Below are 20,976 nucleotides of genomic sequence, written 5' to 3'. Positions count from 1 at the left end.
TGCGTTGAGAAGTGGTAAATGTTGCTTTTCTAGATAGCAGTCGTAGGTAACTACCTGGTATTCTGTAGATGAGCTAAAGATGGCAAATTCAACAGAGAAGGGAGGAAAGCCTCATGTTACAATTAGTCAAGGTTTGAGCTTCTGTGGGGTTGTCAGATTTAGCAAATAAAAATATGAGATGCCCAGTTAAAATTGAACTTCAGATATACACTGAGTATTTTTTGTATTAATATGTCATAAATATTGGGACATACTTATACTAAAACATTATTTGTCGTTTATCTGAAATATGAATTTGACTGGATAGCCTGTATTTTATCTGACAAACCATGATGATGTAGTTTGGAGATAAAGCAACTTTTATAGAATGTGTTGAGAGGAGACCTCACCACAGGCTGTCATTACCTGATTTAAAGGATGTTAATTAAATATAGACCATGGTGGCTTGTATGGTCTCATTATTAGTTCGGTTTATTGATGCAACTCTAAGGCAGAGTTGAATGAATTCTAACTGTTGCATCCTCCCTTCGATTTGTTTCCAAAAGTTTGGAAATCTGATCATATCATCTCCCTACATAAAGTCTTACACACTTAGGATAAACTGCACCTTCCTTGCTCAGCACGATATAATTATGTGGCTTTCGTTTACCTTTGGCTTCCTTTTCCTTTGTTCTGCTGCTCCAGCTTTAAGCTGCAGTCATAGTGAATGTGGCTTCTCCCAACGGGACACGTTCTCCTTTTATCAGGGCTTTAGTCCTGCTGTTCTCTCACCTAGTCGCCTTTGGAAAGTTCAGAGGTAGATCGTTTTCCAGGAAGCTTTTCCCGATCATCACGACCACCCCTGACCCCTTTTCTGGGCACTTTCTTATAGCACTTAGTATACCCTGTATGTGCTTGGATGCCTGGGAGGTGTTTGAGAGCAGGAACTGTTTTTATTCATGGATTGATATTTCTCATGCCTGGTACATGAGAGAGGCGTTTAACCAAATACTTGTCTACCTGATGAGTAAGGAGCATGTAAAGAGCTTCACAGACTGTCAAAGCATAAACAAATGTAGATCCTTGTGCATTCCAGAGCCCATGTTCTCCTGGGCAATGCCTTAAACATAGTTTTTGATTGGTAATCATGATTCCAGTCTGGTGAAATGAGTCTTCTTTACCTGTGACCTAGCACTTGGTCTAGTTTTCTTATCTTAGCGTGGAGGCAGTGGAGCTGGATAGGGAGAAGTAGATAGGATGATCTGTTGCTTAAGCTGGGGCCCTGGATCTTTATGTGACTGTTTTATACACATATATATAGCTTTTTGAAAGTTTCAAAAATTTAATAACGGTAAAATTAGAGTTGTATTACAAATCTTTCTTAAATAGCCATTCTGCAGTTTCATAGCATTGATGTCAAGAGGCTGTTTTCATATTTCCAGCAAAAATCTCTGAATTTTATTTCCTTTTTCTGCCATTTCACACTATCCCACGCCTTCTTTTGGTTTGTTTTGTGATTTCGTTGTCCTCCATAAAGTACACGCTTAAATACGTGCTCCCAAAGCACCCTGGTTAACAGCTTGCTGCCATTGATGGGAAGAGCACTGCAGTGTTGGGGGGATTGTTTTGCAGCAGGAACTCTTGCTGGTTCTCAGGTGTTTTTGGAGGTCAGTGAATAAACATTCTTTCCTGTGCGTATATATGACGAGCTTGATTTTTCCCCCCTTATCCACAGGCAAGTGAAAGACCAGAATAAGAAGGTAGCAAACCTGAAGCACAAGGAGCAGGTGGAGAAGAAGAAAAGCGCGCAGATGCTGGAGGAGGCCCGGCGCAGGGAGGACACCCTCAGCGACAGCTCCCAGCAGCTGCAGGTGGGCAGGGGGCCGGGCCCTGGGCGAGCAGGTTCCCTCCCCGCTTGCACGTGGCTCACTCTCCATCCTCTTCTTCCTCTCTTTCTAACCCTGCCCGCTGCCTTCCTCTCAGACCAGCTGTTTAGCAGTAAAGGGATGGCCTTAAATAGAAAAGGCAAGTTTTATTCCACAGCTTTGTTTGGAGACCTCAGCAAAGAAGAAAGTCTGTCTCCTCAAGGGGATCCCGCCTCCTTGGTAAGTTCAGCGTCCGTGTGATGAGTGGGTCTGTTGAGCTTCAGGTGGTCAGCGTAGCGATGGGCCCTTTTCCTTCATTGAAGTGCGTTGCCGGTCTTGGTTTGTGCCTGGCTTCCTTCTTTGTTCCATCTTCCTTTCCTCTCTCCCCCCACCTTTCCTACCTTTTCCCCCCCTCCCTCTTTCTTTCTTTACTTTTAAAAAGTTTAGTTTAGAGAGTGTATTTCAGTCATACAGGATGTATTAAAACATACTTTTTTACTTCACTGGAGACATAATCGATGTTTGGACCTAATTATTCACAAGACTAAGTTAAACCAGACTCCGTAACAAGAGTAGCAGTGACCATGTAAGTGCCAGCTGTGTGCCCAGTGCTTGAAACCAGGGCCTGGTCGTTCACTGTTTCTAACCTTCACTAGTCCAGAGGGGCAGATGCGTTTTGCACATTTTACAGATGAGGAAATGGTCTCAGAAATACTGAATTACTTATACCTACATGCACACAGCTTTCGTAGTGGCTCGGCTGTGATTTTAACTGAGACTCCCTGGATCTCTCGCCTGTCTGAATGAAAGTTTAAGTTTAGAGAATGCCATAGACGTGGTGGAAATCTCTAAAACTCCTGCCAAGACTGCTAGCCACTGCCAGGTTGTTTTTCTCTCGTTATAGTTTCTAATTGGTATGATAGTGTTTATGCCACATTGCATAGCCACAGAAATCTTTACTGGAGAGATTTGGAGGAGTTATCTGTTACGTAGAAACCATTTTTAGGCTTTATAACAAATTCATTTCTGACCTGAAAACCTGACTTTTTAATTCCGTTTTTCATTCCTCTTGTATATAACTTTGATTATAAAATACATACTCTATAGAAACAGTATAAATTTCCTCAAATACACCAACTTTTGAAAAAGCATCATACCAGTTTTCCCTCACCCTTGCCAATAACAGTTGATACTATAAGTTTTCTTCCTCCGTTTTTATTTTTTAGTGCCAATCTGATGGGTGGAAAATATTTAATTTTTGTTTTAATTTATATTTCTCTGATTACCAGTAAGGAAGAGTATTTTTTCATGTCTTACGTTTTCATTTGTTTATTAATGTACTTAAATCTGTCTCTATCTTCCATGGTGACTTTTTCCCTGTAGATTTTTTGCTTAGTTTATCCCCATTTTGAGAACATATAAATATTTACCTATAAATATTTTTAAGTTGTTTTGGGCTTTCATTTTTAACCTTTACTTTTTTTTTTTTTTTTTGGCGGTACATGGGCCTCTCACTGTTGTGGCCTCTCGCGTTGCGGAGCACAGGCTCTGGACGCGCAGGCTCAGTGGCCATGGCTCACGAGCCCAGCCGCTCCGCGGCATGTGGGATCTTCCCGGACCGGGGCACGAACCCGTGTCCCCTGCACTGGCAGGCGGACTCTCAACCACTGCGCCACCAGGGAAGCCCTACTTTTTAATTTAAATAATTTTAGGGTAGTTTGTGTTGTGAGGGTCTTATTTTTTTCTTCATTGCTAACAATTTCACTAGAGTATTTATAGAAAATTATTTCACTGCTCATAAGTTTGAATTGACATCTTTATGGTTTATGAAATTGTTTAATAATTAGGCTGTTTCTAGGATTTCAGTTCAACCTGCTTTCTGGACTAGGATCACATTGTTTTTAATTATAGAGAATATTTATTTGTTTTATAAGACAAGCCCTTCTTTATGGCAGCGCCTTACCCGTTTCATCTGTCTCATTCCCCCCACCCCCGCCAGGTAATGGTTTCTGCTACCAGTCTGTCTTTGTAAACCGAAGCGTGCCCTTTTAATCTTCTCTCAGGTGTTACAGTAACACCAAAAGTGCTTTCATAGGTCATCTCTTGTTTCCTCTTTATATAACCTGACAGATAAGTGAATCAGATTATTTGTTTATATATTACATATAGACAGAACGAATTTAGAGTGGATGAGTGACTTTTCCAAGGTGTCTCAGTAAGTGACAGATATTCAAGTTATGAAAAATGATAGCTGATGGCCATATGCAAGATACACATGGATGCACTTCATTCAGATATGTAAAAAGAGCACTGGACTACAAGCGGGACACTTTGCATCTGATCTCAGCTCTTTTACTCACTAGCTCTGCTACTTGTTTCTTAACTGTGTCATTGCAAATGACAACCCAGTGGTGGTGAGTATCCCTAGGACCCTATTGTGATCTCTAAATATGAGTCCCCACTGAAAGACACTAGGGATTCTTGGAGAAATGGCTAATGGTAGAATCCATGGGGGAGTACGGGAGTAGAAAAGCAATTGTTTGAGGATTTGTATTTTTAAAAGTTCTCATTACCTGAATTTGTTTTTGTTTTAAATTTCTGAATGTACATATGGGTCCATTACTGATGTTTTCATGAAATAGGTGAAGTGAAGGGAAGGAATTATTGTAGTATTTCCAGTATGGGCATAATAGTAATTCAAGGATTAAAAAATATTTTTTATCATGTTAAAAAGAAACGCTTTATAACTAATGTTTTGAACTTTGATGAGTAATGAATATTTAATCTTTATCAGATGCCACCTTGGCTCCCAAAGATTAATTATGCTTATCATGTTAATAAACACACAGTGTATTTTCATTTATTTGTGAAGAGTAAAGCTTGGTTTAAACTAGAAGGTTCGTTTTTGCCTTTCGTTATTCAGTGACTACCAGTTATGGTGTTAAGTTCATTGGTGACCTCACTCTTACTGGTTACAGTTTGTCAGAAAGCAGTGGTATTACTTTTTCATTTAACTTTCTTTATTCTGAAGAATAATACACATTTTAAAAAGTACATAAAGCACACACACACACACACTCACATGCACAGTGTGAATAATACATGTAAAGTGATTGTCTCAAGGAATTGGAATACTGCTGGCATCCCAGAAATCATTTATGTATTCCTTCCCAATCATCATTTCTTCCCTTCCTTCATTATTGTGACTTTTATTGTTCTTTGCTTTTCTTTACAACCTGTGTATATATTTTTAAAAAGTATAGATTCGTTTTACATATTTTTGCTTTACGTAAATAGAGTGATCATATTTATTCTTCTATGGCTTCTTTTGTTCAACATCATGTGTGAGGCTTATCCTTGATAGTTGTGCATAGCATTTGCACATTCGTTGTCCTTGCTCTTCTGTGTGTTTTTTCTTTAATTCAAAATTCCATGTTTTAGTTTGAAAGTGTTCTGAAAAGGTATCTTCATTTTGTTCTAATTTTCCATTTTTAAAAATACTTCAGGTGGAAATAAAAGTATTTCTTTTTGGCATAAAGTGAGTTTCGAGATAAGTTGTTACTTTGTTCTTGGCTCAACGTATTAAAAGTGTCCTGAAGAGACTAAAGAGATACCTTACATATGAAATGAAAATGCTACCTGAGAATAGAGGGAATCGCGGGATCTCACAGGCTCTAAGCACTGCTGCTGTTTAGCATGGCCTTAGTTGTGAAGGCACTCGACTGCATCCTGTTTGTACTTTCGTGATTTGAACAGTTATTACTATGATCTACATTAACTAGTCTCAAACTTTTTGGTTTTAGAAGCCCTTTTGTGCTCTTAATAATTTGTAAAGTCCCCAGAGCAATTTTTTTATGTGGGTTGTAATTCTCATATACATATGCAGGTACTCACTGCCCCAGCTCTCCAATATCTCGATGTATCTAAAGACACATCTCCAACAGTGTAAAGATACATATACAGCTGACCCTTTAACAGCACAGTTTTGAACTCGAGGACCCACTTATACCCCGACAGTTTTCCGTAGTAAATACTACAGTACCACATGGTCTGTGGTTTGAAGCCACGGGTGCAGAGGAACCTCATATGCGGAGGGCTGACTGTAATTATACTCAAATTAAGCCCCGTGTTGTTCACAGGTCAGGTACGCAAGGTTATTTGCAGTATTGTACTAATTGCAAAGTATTGCAGACAACGTAATTGCTTACAGATAGGAGAGTGCTTGAATCCACTGTGGTGCATCCGCATTGGAGACTGGCAGCTCCAAAAAGGAATGAGGGAGATCTCTAACGAACTGATGTGGAGTGATTTCCAGGACATCTTGTCAAGCCGCGGCGGGGGGGTACACGAAAGACTGTCTGTAGTATGCTGCTCATTATGAGAGAACACACATATACCTGATCCTTTTTGCCAAAGAAAACAGGAACAGTAAGCTAGAGACCAGTTATCTAAGGGAGTGGTTGGGAGGGGATTAGTAGAAAGAAGGGGAAGGGGATGGGGGTGGTAGGTTTGAGCAGAAAGTGACACTTCTCTTCACCCTTCCCAAAAACTAGATAAAACCAGTCAAGGTGTGGGGTTGGGGGAACCCCAGAAGGAGTACAAACCCTAACAGATGAAATCCAGTTTTATAAATGAGTAACATAACTGCCCTCCAAGGGGTGGGGAAGAAGGGAACGGACCTAAGGAGGTTTGGAAGCCATTTTCTTGAATACTGTGAAGCTAAAGACAGAAGAACTGTACATAAATGTTGTAATAATAAAGAAATATATTGTAGGTAATGAAGGCTGAGTCTTTTCATTATTCAAGGAAGAATAATGAAAAAGCACCTGGGGTGCTAGACTGGAATCAGAAATACTAGTAAGAACTCATGGTGTTCAATTTATATGCAGACAGGGAGGTACAGAGATGCTGATGTGTGTCTGCAAAATGCATGACCTCATGCCCATCATGAGAAAATACCAGGCAGATCCAAATTCTGGGACGTTTACAAAATAACTGGGCAGTATATTTAAAAATGTCAAGCCTTGGAAAGACAGGGAAGGACAGACTGAACACTGTTTTAGATGGATTGGAGGACACTTAGAAGAAATGTCAACTAAATAACTAAATGAAATGTGGGATCCTGGGTTAAATCCTGGAACAGATAAAGGACATTAGGGAAAAACTGATGAAATTAGAATAAGATCTTTTTTTTTTTTTTTTTAATGCGGTACGCGGGCCTCTCACTGTTGTGGCCTCTCCCGTTGCAGAGCACAGGCTCAGCGGCCATGGCTCACGGGCCCAGCCGCTCCGCGGCATGTGGGATCTTCCCAGACCGGGGCACGAACCCGCGTCCCCTGCATCGGCAGGCGGACCCTCAACCACTGCGCCACCAGGGAAGCCCAGAATAAGATCTTTAGTTTGGTTAATAATATTGTGCCAGTCTGAATTTCCTAGTTTTGATCATTGTGCTGTGGTTATGTAAACTCTTTACAGGAGGCTAGGTGAGGAGTGTATGGGAACTCTGTACTATTTTTGCAACTTTTCTGTATGTCTGTAAATAGTTCAGAATTAAAATTTTATTAAAAATAGTCATTGACTCTATATTTCCTCAGCACTTATAATCACCCACTTCACTTTCCCATCTCCTTTAAACAAGTGAGTTATGAATTTCAGAAACATCTTACCACCAAACGTAATGATACAAGATAGATATCTTGGGCTTTTTTCATATACCATTTCTAAATTTGCAGTGCAGATATTACTGTGTTCTCCATATTGTTTGACATCCTAAAGCTGTCATTTAATTTAGAATTAGTTTAGCAAGTTGACTATTCCAAAGATTTGACCCAAATCTTAAAGCCATGATGATATCGATAATAAACCGTTATTATCAGAGTTGATATGTCTTGACAAGTCTCTATCCCTCCAAGATGTTAGGTTTAATTTTGCTCATTTTCTTTAGACATACTTGACGTCTTGCATTTATTCAATATACATTTATTGAATGCTCTCTAAGTGTAGAACTCTGTTGCTAAACTTTGGTTGTGCAGTTACGAAGAGGCATGTTCCCTACCCTCTGGAGCATATTGTCTCATGGAGGAGAGTGTAATGATAAAACTAAGTGGACAAGTAAGTAGAAATTATGGTAAGTGCTGTAAGGAAATAAACCGGGCGCGTGAAAGATAGTGGGGGAGGGAACGATGGTGGGCAGCAAATTTAGGTAGAGCCATCAGAGATGTCCCTTCTGAGGGTATGACATGAAGATGAGGTCTTAAAAAGCAAAGCAGAGGAAACAGTGTTTAAAGTGGAGGGAATCCCTAAGGTAAGAAAAACCTTACCTTAGGTTGTTCGAGGACCAGAGTGTGGTGAGTGAGGCAGAACACAGGCACCCGTGTGTGTTAGTAACGCTGGACCTTGTAGGCCATGTATGAAGTTTAAATTTTATAAGTAGCGAAACACCTTAAGTAAAGATGGACAGGATTTGATTTGCATTTTGAGAGTACTGGTTTTTTTTGCAGTATTTGGACAACGGATTAGAATGGGATAAGAGTGGTTATGAAGAAAGTGTATGTCAGTAAATATGTCTTGCACACCTGCTTTGTGTAAATAGTGATGATGAACAACGTCCCTCTCCAAAGGAGCTCAGATCGTAGTAGGAGGCCCTGTAGTAATAATGAAGATGAGAGGTGATGATAGAGCTTTTTGGAGGCTCAGAAGAGAAAAAAGGAGAGAGGGTGGATTTGAGATTTGTTACATTTAGGTAGAACAGGCCAGAATTTCTCGTGGGTTGGAATGTGGGCACTAAAGGAGAGGAAGGAAGGGGCATGGCTGCTAGGTTTCCTGGCACGGGGAACAGGGTGTGTGGCGATGCTCAGTGATGAGATGGGCAAACCCTGAGGGTGAGTTCAACAGGTTTCCAGGGAAAGGGAACAAGTCCATTTCCAACATGTGACTGTATCTGAGAGATATCCTGATGAAGATGTCAAGCCAGCAGTTGGAAGTGTAGATTTGAAGTTTAGAGAAGTCTGGTATGGTTAAATTAATTTTGGAGACTTGCGCTTAAATATCATATTTTAACCCATAAGAATCAGATACCGTCTAGAGATAAAATATTGACAGAAGAAAATGTAGTTAGAGCTGAACCCTTAGGATCCTCACCGTTGAGAGCTGGGACAGACTCGGAGAGGGTGGTGCTCGGAAGGAAGCTAAAATGAAGAGGCCAGTTGAAGCGGGAGAGAAAAAGAGTATAGCATCACTGAAGGCAGGAGAGGATTGTTAATGCTGCTGAGAGGCTGCGAAAGAGGACAGCATCCGTGTGTGGTCTGATCCAGTGTGTCCAGGATGGTCAAGAGAGAAAGTACCCAGCGATCCCCCTGGCCTGGGGAAAGGGGTGCCTCACATTCTGCCCTGTTGACCTTGGGCGTAGTAGATGATCCCACCTCAATCCAGGTACTTACCTTGCCAGTATTTCTGTCACACGCTCACCAAAATTCACTGCCCCTCGCAAGATCCTTGGAATATCTTAGGTATATGTGTGACTGTTCTAAGACATTGCTATACAATGGGTATTTAAAGAGTTTCTGCCACGGTCCTTGCATACTAACATTTAAACTATTTTACAATTCCAGTTGATATTCACAAATAAAGGACATGAATGATAAAAGCAATGAGGCACAGATTGGTGACAGGCCTTTCCTACTATCATGTTTTTCCTACTATCATGTTTTTCGATGATAGCGGCTCTTCTGTTGACAGTCTGCGTCGAATCTTGCCAGGCTTTCTGTTTCCACTACTCAAGAGCTTAGCTCTGTATTAGTTACATTTAGATCTGAGTTGTTTCATTCACATTTTCTGTAAGCCATGTTCCACTGCAGTTGGCTACGTCAGATTTCAGAATAATCCGTGGTTATCCTCAGTAAACATTTATTGAGTGCCCGTTGTGGAATTGTCATTGCGCTGAGTGCTGTGAGGATATAGAGATAAATAAGAATTTTTTCCCCCTTTGAACATTAGATATGCTTATTAAAACTTTTTTTTGTGCTGGATATGTGAAAAGATGTGCTGTGGTGGAATTCATAAGTAATTGCTGTGTGAAGAGCTGGAATTAGGTAAATCCCAGCAACAAGAGCCTCCCAAATAAGCGTTATATGGAAGCATGATCTTAGCTGATTTGACTGATGGTCATTTTGGGATTAGAAAAGCTTTGTACTGAAAGCCTACCCATCCTTTAAGGTTCAGATCAAATGTTCCCTCCCTTGTAAAGCCTGCATAAATCCTTGCAGTGGGAATTAATCACACTCCATGTTGCAGTTCCATTACAGCTTGTTTCTGCTTTGATTTCAAGGCTTCTTTTCTTACCTTGTATTATATGCTGTTAGTTTGTGTGTTGTTTCCCCGTATATTTGAGTTTGGGAACCCTGTCTTGGTACTTTGCCCATTGTTGGTTCTCTATAAAATTGTTTATTGATGTCAGTTGCATCAGTGGATGTCAAGACCTCTCATTCACAAGCATCTTAGCCTGCCCTTGGGAGCTTCCTGTCAACCGAATCCTTTAAGAATTTCTAGCCTCATTTTTAGGTGAGATACTCACTAGCATTGCTACTCTATTCTGTACAGCCTGATAGTGTTGGTGTTCCTTAAGCATAGTTTCTTGGTTTTCTAACTTACGCTCTTCTGCTCATGCAGTCTTCTTCCTGTGGATGTCCAGCTTTACTGCCTGAAGATTCTGGCTTAAAATTAACTTTTGTTGATGAACTCTACCCTGTTCTTGTTATTGTCTCATCTGTTGTTCCTCAGCCTGTATGTTTAATTATATTTTATTGTTTTATATTTTTCAATACATTGTTTTAGAATTGTTCCTGTGTGATTTAATCATTCTTCTCCGTCCCCACCCCCCGACTAATTTATATCTGCCTTAGGTTAAGGGCTGTTTTTAAAATTTCTTCTTAGCCTTTCTTAATCTTTTACAGAGGCAGCTGTTCATTAATTACAGCTACAATTATTGTTATAAGTAATAAAAATTTAGTTACAAATTTTAAAAATTTTGTATAATGATATTATATTTAGCACCCTAATATTCTTTAAAATTTCACAGGTTACCCTCTAAGGGCCTCGCATATTTTAACAAAGGAAATGCCATCTTCCCTTGGTTCAGGATGTCTACCTTTCATGTTTTTATTCTTTCAGCAGTGACACTTTGTCTTTTGACAGAACTGCAGGTTCTAATACGGCAAAGCAGACTGAACTGGGGGTAGTGGCTCATATCAGTAGTGGTTTGGTGCTTTGTTTTTATGACAAAGATAAGTATCTGAATTTAACCTTGAGAGAGAGGACTGTCAGGGAGATTAATGGGACTGCTGAAAGAACATTGTGAGCCAGCTCTCCTGAGACCAATGACTATTAAGAATAAAGTTCAAAGAAAGTGAAAACAATAGAAATAGAGATAGGAGAATGCAGCTTTACATGTATTTAGGCATAGTCTCCTCTTAGATGCAGAATCAGTGAAACATTTGTGTTTTTCTTTACAGTTGTATTTTATTTGCTCTACCTACAAAAATTTGTTTTCTTCCATTTTGGTAAGAGATTTTTTTTTTCTTTCTTTCTGAAATGAAGACCACTTATCCTTGCTTTTTATTGACCATGGGGATAATGGTTTAAGATAACCTTTTAAAAAATTGATTATCTGACATCCTTCCAGAAATAGTATGTGATGTGTCACATGCAAGATACCTCTGATGTATTAATGTTCTTCTTGTTTTTGTAAAAATAAATTTTGGTTTCTTCTTAACAGACCTTCTTGACCTATTTAAAGATTTAATTCTATATCCTTTGTTCCCTTTGGATTAGTTTTTTTCTTAGGGCTTTTTCTATCTGGAATATGAGCATAAGTGGGTTTTTATGGAGTTCTCAACAAATATTAAATGGAGTTAGGGATTATATAGGAAAGTGTACATACAAATCAGCATCTGTTTTTACAACCCTGTGGATAGTTGCTGAAATTAACTTGAAAATTGTGTTTTCCTGCAGGTAAAGCACCTACTTATATTGTTGGCACATGTGCAAATTTTTAAAGCTTTTAGCTCAAACTGTGCCACTTCTTACCATTTAGGAAAAAAGCAAAACAAGTCTCAAAATGACTTTAAGAAATTCTGCCACGTTTGAAATGTCCTCAGTAGACATGTTTTCCTCTGGACAAAATTCAGTTCCATTTGATAGCCAATGAAATTTACTGAAAGAATGTCTATTGATAGTATGATTGTGTAGCCTACTAAGCTATTTCCTGCAGTTAAGTTTAGCCCTCTTCTATGGGAACTTTTAATCACATCATTTGAGCTTATTTCAGGAATGCTCCCCATAAATCAGTAAGTGGTTAAAGTTACATTTGTCATGAAATTTCTCACAAGTACTAGGGTCTCACTTCAGTGAAACATATGGTTTAATCCTTTCCTTTGTGTTATTGTGGAAACTCCTCCTTTACATTTGGAAAGTTGAATCTCCAAAGAGATTCCTTTTATTTTTAAGAGAGAGCAGAAACAGGTGTATATATAGCACCTTTGCCAAGACCTCAAAGGCAAGAGAGACAGCCTCTTATGGACCACATCAGTTGTTTATTATATTACGTAAAAGACTGTCTTTGGGGTTTTGGGGGAAGACTTTGAAAATTTGTGCTTTTTCTTTTTAATAAGCATTAGTGATCAGAGGAGACGTGTCCTACGATTAGGTAAACCCCATGTCCTTGCCTGAACTTCTGTTACCAGCTACCAGAATTTTCAAGATGAGCACCTGGCCAATCTATGTGGGATATTTGTACTCGGTGCTCCATAAAAGTTATTTATATAAAGCATTATTTTATATGTATATGTTTCCATTTCCTTAATGAAATGCATCTGCTTTTGTTTTGACTTTGATTTTTAACAGTTTGAACTGTGGGAGATACTTGAGGGACTTTAAAGGGAACAGGGGGAGAAAATATCTTTACATTTGAACCCAAAGCATTTCCTTAAACCAAAAAGTGGTTGGTGTGTAACCAAATTCTGTCTCTGTGTTAGGCTAGCTTTCTTTTCTTAAAATTGACTTCATCAATGCATCTGGCTTCAACTTTCTCCCCCCACTAAGCATCTGAGCAGTTGGTAATTGAATTCTGACCTGTTGAATGATTTTAATGAACTCTTCCACATGTGTATTTATGTTTGGGGGATGGGGAGGAGGTATAGCAGTGGGGTTGAGGGTGATGGAGAAGGAAGCATGGTCTCTTCACAGTAAGGAGAATGGATAGCAGTTAACATTAATATCTTTCAGAGCATGTTAAACTCTCTGGTAAGTGGTGTTTACCCCAGAGGAAGTGGCTCTTAATGTTAAGCTGAGGGAATGACCTCCACTGGCAGGGCCAGGGCAGGGGGATGAGTGGACGTGGGGGGCTGTTCCCTCAGATATTCATGAAATCTGCAGTGACCTTCCTTCTGCTGCTGAGAAAAGCTTAATGAGATTTGTCCGTATCAAGTGATTTCTTTTTATGTTACTGTATAGTGAGCCTTGTTTTTTCTTTTAATTTTGAGGGAGCTGTTTGAAGAGAACAAAACATTAATTTCTGATTGCTCTTGTTCCTTGTTTCCTCTTGCCTTTGCTTTCCTTAGTGAACGTTTGATCTGAAGGCAAGGCAGTGGGGAGTAGAGTCTTACAGCTGGTTTATAGCTGATGTTGACAGAGCTGATGTCAAGAAGTAAAGTTCAGAGGAGTGTTTTAGGGGAGTGGGATTATGGGATTTGCTAAAGGGTCTGGTCCAGTCTTCTTCAGTTGCCTAAGTTACAGCTGTCACAGCTTTTGCCCTAATCTCGTTTGAGTATAGGAGGCTTCTTGTTTAAAGATATGAGAAATTCTTTGGTAGCTTCCCCTTTCCTCTCGTTCTCCCTCTACCATGCCCCCAGAACTAGTCACAAAAACCACCTGCGTTGAACCCTTTCCTCTGTGAATGAAGTGGTCTCATTGGACCCCAGCTAATAAGTAGAGTTGGCGGAAAGACTAGACTTAATTATCATCAAAATCCATGAGGGATCAGGAGTTTATAGAGGGCTTTACTCAGTGGGAGCCAGCAAGACTCTGAATATTTCATTCTCATATTTTCTTAAAAAACTGGCTTAATTCCCCCCAAATGTGGAGGCTAAACATATTAATAAACCTCTGTTGTATAGATAGCTCTCCAAACATTGACCCAGGAGTTTGTTTTCAGTTGAACTGTGACTGACTGGCATGTTGTTGTGTGTTCTTAGGACTGAACTGTCATTGAATTCAGTTGGATTACTCTAATGTTTACCATAATCCCAAGAAAACATCTCTCCTTACAACTCAATCCAGTTGCAGACTTTCTTCTAAATAATTCCTGACAGAATGCATATTTTGCTGATCTCATATCCAATGATACGCTGATCCATAACCCAATTTTGTGATGTCTTCTGAATGTCTGCCTTTTACATTTTAGGTATGTTTGGATTTCATTTTAATTTGGTATCATTTGGGTTCCACTTTAATATAATCTCATAACAAAAGCTGTGTCTTTGTAGTAAAGGCTCTCTTATCCTAACAGTTATTTTTCTCTCAGAAGCAGTTCTGTTAATCACTGTTTTCATTCTTCATTGCTTCATTGATCATCCAGTTTTCTTGTACTGGAGCTATATCCTCGGGTACTATGAAAACCATCTTCCAAGATGGCCCCAGAGCATCCTTACCTCTTGGTATTTGTGGCCTTGTGCAGTCTTGTGGCAGGGTTAGTCTTTGTGCACAGGAGAAAGTGTCAGATGTGATGATGTGTGACTTCTGAAGCTGGAACACAAGAGACATGGATGCCCTGCCTTGCTCTCCAGGGTCACCTGCTCTGAGGAATGCCAGGTGCCATGTGGAGAGGAGCAGAGGCCCCTTGCCAGTGGTCATCACCAACTCGCCAACCATGTAAGAGGAAGCAGAGGACTGAATCCTGGCAGACATCTCAGCTGTCCCCCAGTGAGAGAACCTGGAACCAGACTGTTAGGTTAAGCTGCTCTTGAGTTTCTGACCCACAGAAACTGTGTGAGACAAAAAATGTTCACTGTTCTTTTAAGCTGCTAAGTATTGAGGTAACATGTTAAATTGATATAATTAATAGCTAACATAGGCACTTTATATCCTAGGTACTAAAGTGATCTGCCACATGCCTGAACTTTTCTTTTTCCTTTCAATTCACAGTTTGGTTTTCTCTGTTGATAGAACAGTAAGTGCTATTTGAATTTCTGTTACTCATGTTATCACTGCAGTAATTTTCAGTCACTTGTTAGAGCTTTTGACAGTGTTTTCCGTAAGGATTCTCACCTAGTACCTCATATTTATGTGCTAACAGGCTATGAACTAAGAGAAGAGTTACGAATTTATGTAAAACATGGTGTGTTGTATAGCCTTTTATAGATGCATTTCGTATGTAAAAACTTGAGCGGTGTCCAGTAGAAATACAACGTGAGCACACGTATAATTTTGCACTTTCTAATAGCATCACAAAAAAAACTAAAAGGAAACAGATGACTTTAATAATGTACTTTACTTAATCCAGTATATCCAAAATATTGCCATTTCAGTACATAATCAATGTGAGGATTATTAATGAACCATTTTACATTCCTTTTTTGGGGAGGCAGTAAGTCTTTAGAATTTATAGCACATCTTAGTCTGGACACATTTTAAGTGCTCATTGGCTACATGTGGCTAGTGGCTGTGTTGCATTGGACAAGACAAATGAGGAGTTACGATTTTATTCCAGGCTAGCTGCAAATCAATGATGCGTATGAACAACAGGAATGAAGTTCTCAAGCTTAACTTTAATCTCTATCTACATTTAGTTCCAGTAAGCCATCTTTCTGCTCTCTGGGTGCCTCAGAGCCTTCGAGCCTGTGGAGTGTCCCAGGGATAGAAGGGATTAGGGGGCTCGGAGCCTCTGTGCAGATTTCTCCAGGATTACAGACTTGAGTGGTGTGGCTGCCTCGTGATTTGTGTTGAAGATGGGTGAATGTGGACTTTTTGAAAGAGAAAGTCTAGCTAAGGCTGTAAAGCACATTCAGGGCCTTAGGCTGTACTTGGTACAATCACTCTCAGAGCCACCAAGGAGTGCTCTCCGGGGGCTCAGCACATCCCTACTTCCTCGAGCCTGGGCCCGAGAGTGTACCGAGTCTGTTGTGTTTCACAGTTTCTGAAGTCCACCACTTTACCAAGTGACATTTTATTGCGTCACACATATTCAGAGAAGCTGGTGGTCACTGTCACTTCTGCTCAACGTTACGGCAGTGAACAGATGAGAGACTTTTCTCTTCAAACCAAAACGCACTGTTAAGTATAGTGTAGACAAGCAGCTTTATCACCAGAATTCTGTGTCAAACTCTATCCCGAAATCTACTCACTGCTGTTTTTATAGGGGTGTGTGTGTGTGTGTGTGTGTGTGTGTGTGTGTGTGTGTGTGTGTATGCAACCATTTGCACAGAACAGGGGATGGGGGACAGTTTTGAAAGCTCTTGGCTTGGCGCCTCAGACCTCGGCTGTTGAGATGTTTAAGCTTTAGATACCTTCAGAATCTTTGGGTTAATAGCAGAACTTATGGCAACATTATCATTCCTTTAAAAAATGTTATTATTTGGAGTATCCCACAGTTACCTAAAGACTGGAAAGGAATTTATCATCATCATTTTGACCCACTCATGCAAATTATTGGCATGAAGAAATTCACAGGACTTTTTAATAATTGTATTTTATTCAAGTCTAGTTGATTTACAATGTGTCAGTTTCTGCTGTACAACAGTGACTCAGTTATACATGTACATTCTCTTTCGTATTCTTTTCCATTATGGTTTATCAGAGGACATTGAATATAGTTCCCTGTGCTGTACATAGGAGCTTATTGTTTATCCATTCTGTGTATAATGGTTTGCATCTGCTCATCCCAAACTCCCCATCCCTCCATCTCCCGTCCCCCCACCGCCTTGGCAACCACAAGTCTGTTCCCTGTGTCTTCACAGGACTTTTGAAGAGAAAACTGAAGAGTACAGTGGCTTAAAATTCATACATGTTGTTTTCTTAAACTTTTATTCCTTTTTGCCGTTAGCACTGAGTTGTGACACATTTGTCCAGTCAGCTCTTCTCTTTCCATAATAAATAGTTAGTATGTTTAGAGTATCAGTATCTGAAATAGTCACCACATTTATAACTATTTCCAAAAATTCTCTATATTCTTATTAATTTACTTGGCAGTGTGCACTATTCTTTTAACATTTTTAATTTCATTTTGATTTTTTTCAGAACAATATATATTTATATTGTATACAAAGCAAGGCAGTACTGTACGGCTCATCTGCCTCGTTCTTGTCTAACCTTGATTCCTGCCCCTCGGAGATGACCACTTTCACCTCTTTGGGCTGTTTCTTCTGTTGTTTACTTCCACTTTTTTATCGTTATTTGATTATTTTTCTCATTGGACATTAGTTATGTATTGAGTTCTTATCCTGAGTGATGAGGAATTGGCTTTTTTACACAAGTCGCCCCACACTCTTCCCTCTCTGTCTTTCCAGTATAATTATATCAAGTTTTGCATTATTGTGACCAAGGCACGTAGTGTATTATGACTTCATTTCCTTTATTGGACTTGTAGTTTTTCCTGGTGGTGGTAATTGGTTTGTTTGTTTGTTTGATTAGTTATTTGTATACATATCACCAGTTTATTCCCAAATTCCTTTTTCCAACCATGACATTCCTCCCAATATTGTTACTGTTGTAAAATACATCATCCCTTATTAATTAACCTCAGGTAATCTCTACATGCACTTTTTCGTTGGAAACATCTTTCCTGGAGTTTTCTGTCCTCTACTCCAAACTGTACTTATTCTCCAGGCTGGTTGTCACCTCCACAGTTCCCTTCACCATGCATTTGAGACAGAGCACAGACCTGGTAGCTCTCTGAGGGTCTGTGATGTGAGGTAAAGTTTTTCAGACTTTGCATTCCACCCTCACATTAGATTGATAGTTTGGATGTAGAATTCTATATCAGAAGTCATCTTTCCCTCGGAGTTTTAAAGGCATCGCCTCAATCGTCTTCTAGTTTTCTGTGTTGCCATTAAAAATTCCACTGCCTTCCATTTTTTTATTCTTTATGGGTGATCATTTTTGCCCTTTCTAAACTTTTTAAGATCTTTTCTTTTTTCTAGTATTCTAAACGTTACAAAAAAGTACCCATGTTATAATCTAAGTGCAGAAAAATGTATTTAACCTTGAAGAAACAGTGAGGACAAGAAAGAATAATTATAAATATGACCTAGCAGTGTGGTTAGGGCTCCAATATTTGTAGAACTAGAAGGTTCTATTTATTTCTGGCATTGGCTCAATATTTTATTAAATGAAATAGATTCAAGGTTTTGTTCAGTACAAAGGAAGCTTCCTTGGTTTGCCTTAGCAGATATCTGTTAAGATTCCAAAAACAAAACTAGAGCCAAACTTTATTCACTGTATGGTTTCAGTAGTTGGACTTTGTTAAAGATGGTGGGGGGGTATTTGATTTGCTATCTTCATTTTTCTCGTTATTGCCCTGGTTTAATATGAGTTCCTTAGAGCAGATGGTCCCATACCTAGTTTTATACTGAGATGTAACATGACTTACAGTATCTCATAAAAATGATTCAACAGTCTCTTCTCCTTTTCTTTTTATTTGTGGTTTCACTTGGCTTCTGTTTTTCGTTTTTGTCATGGAGAAAGATTTTGCACCAGGCTTTGCCATTAGGTCCAGAAAACTTTTAAATAAATGACCTTGCACACACAGCTCATCTTGTAGACTCTGGTTTTAACACTGGTTTCAGGGAAACTTTCAGTATGACAAATTACTAATTATCCTCGCTCTAAAAAAAAGTTTTATTGATAAAGCCTCAAAGCTGTTTTTTGGCCCATGCAGAAGAGCAAGTAAATCTGTTTGCTTGAAATTGGGTTCCTGGGAATTTATTTGGAATAACCCTCATTTTAGGTTAGGTTACCAGAAGCCTCTCAGGAGATCTCCAGAAGACAGTTTAAGGGTGAAGGATGCAATAGGCTGGACATAAACATAACACTGAGCTATTCACAGCTAATTGATAACGGGAACCATTTGTGTTTCTATTTGCTTACAGGAATCTGTAATTCAGAATCCCCATGTTACTACAGATGTAGTCATTCATTAGAGGATTTGACAGGACTGCACAGATCATTGCATCCATTCCTTTCCACTTAATCCTTCTGTTACATTTCATTTTCTTTGAATCAAGAGAAACTGTGTTGGACTTTGTTTTCAAGGGAGTCATTCCTTGTCTCTCTCTGCTTGGCCTCATTGTAGAAACGCTTATTGTACTCCGCTGTTAATGGCAAGCAAACTGGAAGCATTTAGATTTCAACAAAGAGCATTTTTTTGTTGTAGCTAAACTGCCCTGCATAAAACAGAACCTTACTTAGGGACTAAATCAGAGTATTTTATAACATTATCTCCAAGAAGAATGAATACTTAAAAAAAAAATGAACATACATCATCAAAATGTGAATATTCTTTTTCCTAAACCTTTTTTTTAAATTGAGAAAAATGGGAGAGAGCAAAAGATATAACAACTTTTTATTAGGAAGGATGTTAAATAATAGATGCCATTCCATCAAAGTTGGGAGAAAAATCTGACTTAGAGATTTCAGTTCGAGAGATTTCAGTTCTAGATTTCAGTTCTAGATTTCTGAAGACAGAGTTGTTGAAAAAGGACTTTCTTGTACTTTGTACTTATGAAAACTGAACTACAATAAGATCAAATAAGAGTTGCATAGATAAAAGACAAAATCCTTTGGTATCTTTTGCTGATGTGAGTGTTCAGCAAGTTGGAGAATGAATGGACAAACCTTGTTCTTTGTTTCATCTGTTAATAAAAGGCAGCACTTTATTCTTAGTCTTCTGGTTCTATTTAAAGAAGAAATGCTTAGAATAATCTGATGGATCCAGTTGTTCATACTACTTGAAAACTGTTTCATTTATTCTTCTTTTAAGATCGTCTATCTTACATGATTTTAAAGTCCTGTAGGATGTTGTTTGTCTTTCTGGTAGAAATCCATATTTACCTCCCCGAAAGTTACTTCTTAGACATGTGAAGAATGTTAGGCCTAGTGGGTTTTGGTTGTCTAACCAAATTACTCATCCTTAGCCAGACCAGTTACTTATCACCAGTTATTTTTAGTTTTCTTATATGAGATTGAGAGAAAACTTTACTCTCTTGAATTCATGAGGAGAAATCTTTTGCATTTCTTTTTTAAAAAATGAATTTGCCAACAATTGTCTATATGTAGCATATAATCCGACTGATCATGCTGTTTACTTTTTCATCTGGGCTTAACTTTGCAGGGAGAGAATGTTTAGCTCTTGAGTCTTGTGACTTAGGCTTCATCAAAGCTGGCTATAAGCCCAGTTTAGAGAGTAGCTCAGAAACGGCTTTGCATTTTTAGATAATCAGGCCCCTGCCGCCCATCTGCCTAACACTAACAGTTTTCTTCGGTGTGTTACGGAGGAAGTCCATCACAGGTTTCTCTTGCTTAACTAACTTGACCCTTTGCTCTTAACAATATACTTACTTCTTCAACCTCTTTATGTCTTTCTTCCCCTGTTTTATTCTTTCCTTTGTGTCCATATCTTTTTGGCCTAGATGTACTTCTGAAGGGAAGAACATTTTATAAGCACATAGCCCTTCCTTGATAAATGGGCTCTCCTTGAGTTAATTAGTCTCCTTCACCTGGTCTTCCGTCGTTTTCCAGGACAGTCTCCGTAAGAAGGATGACAGGATTGAAGAGCTGGAAGAAGCACTAAGAGAAAGTGTACAGATAACTGCAGAGCGAGAGATGGTGCTGGCACAGGAGGAGTCAGCCAGGACCAGTGCTGAAAAACAGGTCTGCGATTTTTTACAGTTACGGCAGTGCTGCTGGTTAAAGGAGGGTGAAGCCCAGCCAGTATGGCTTAGGTGAACAGTACATAATGTATGTTTGCAGGGTTTCAAAGCACTTCACTGAGTGTAAGTATTTAGAGTTAAATAAGAATTAAAACATAGCCGTATTAAGAATTGATTCATGTTAATGCAGTCATCTGTGCGTTACATATTTGGGG

General features: G+C 39.1%; 1 protein-coding gene across 2 annotated transcripts in view; it reads left to right on the top strand.

The window, feature by feature from the left end:
• The window catches only part of ERC1 (ELKS/RAB6-interacting/CAST family member 1), a 394,109-nt gene that overhangs the window by 170,521 nt on the left and 202,612 nt on the right, over positions 1-20,976 (top strand). Inside the window, exons 13-14 of one of the 2 annotated variants that reach the window (XM_082665274.1) lie at positions 1,715-1,850; positions 20,631-20,762. In XM_082665274.1, coding sequence (XP_082521400.1) covers positions 1,715-1,850; positions 20,631-20,762 — 268 coding nt within the window. The remainder of the gene's footprint in view (positions 1-1,714; positions 1,851-20,630; positions 20,763-20,976) is intronic. The other variant, XM_082665275.1, reaches the window with a different exon arrangement.

This window comes from Grampus griseus (genome assembly GCF_964374135.1).
Source record: "Grampus griseus genome assembly, chromosome: 11".
NCBI classification, from domain to species: Eukaryota; Metazoa; Chordata; class Mammalia; order Artiodactyla; family Delphinidae; genus Grampus; species Grampus griseus.
This window is presented reverse-complemented; position numbering and strand designations above follow the sequence as displayed.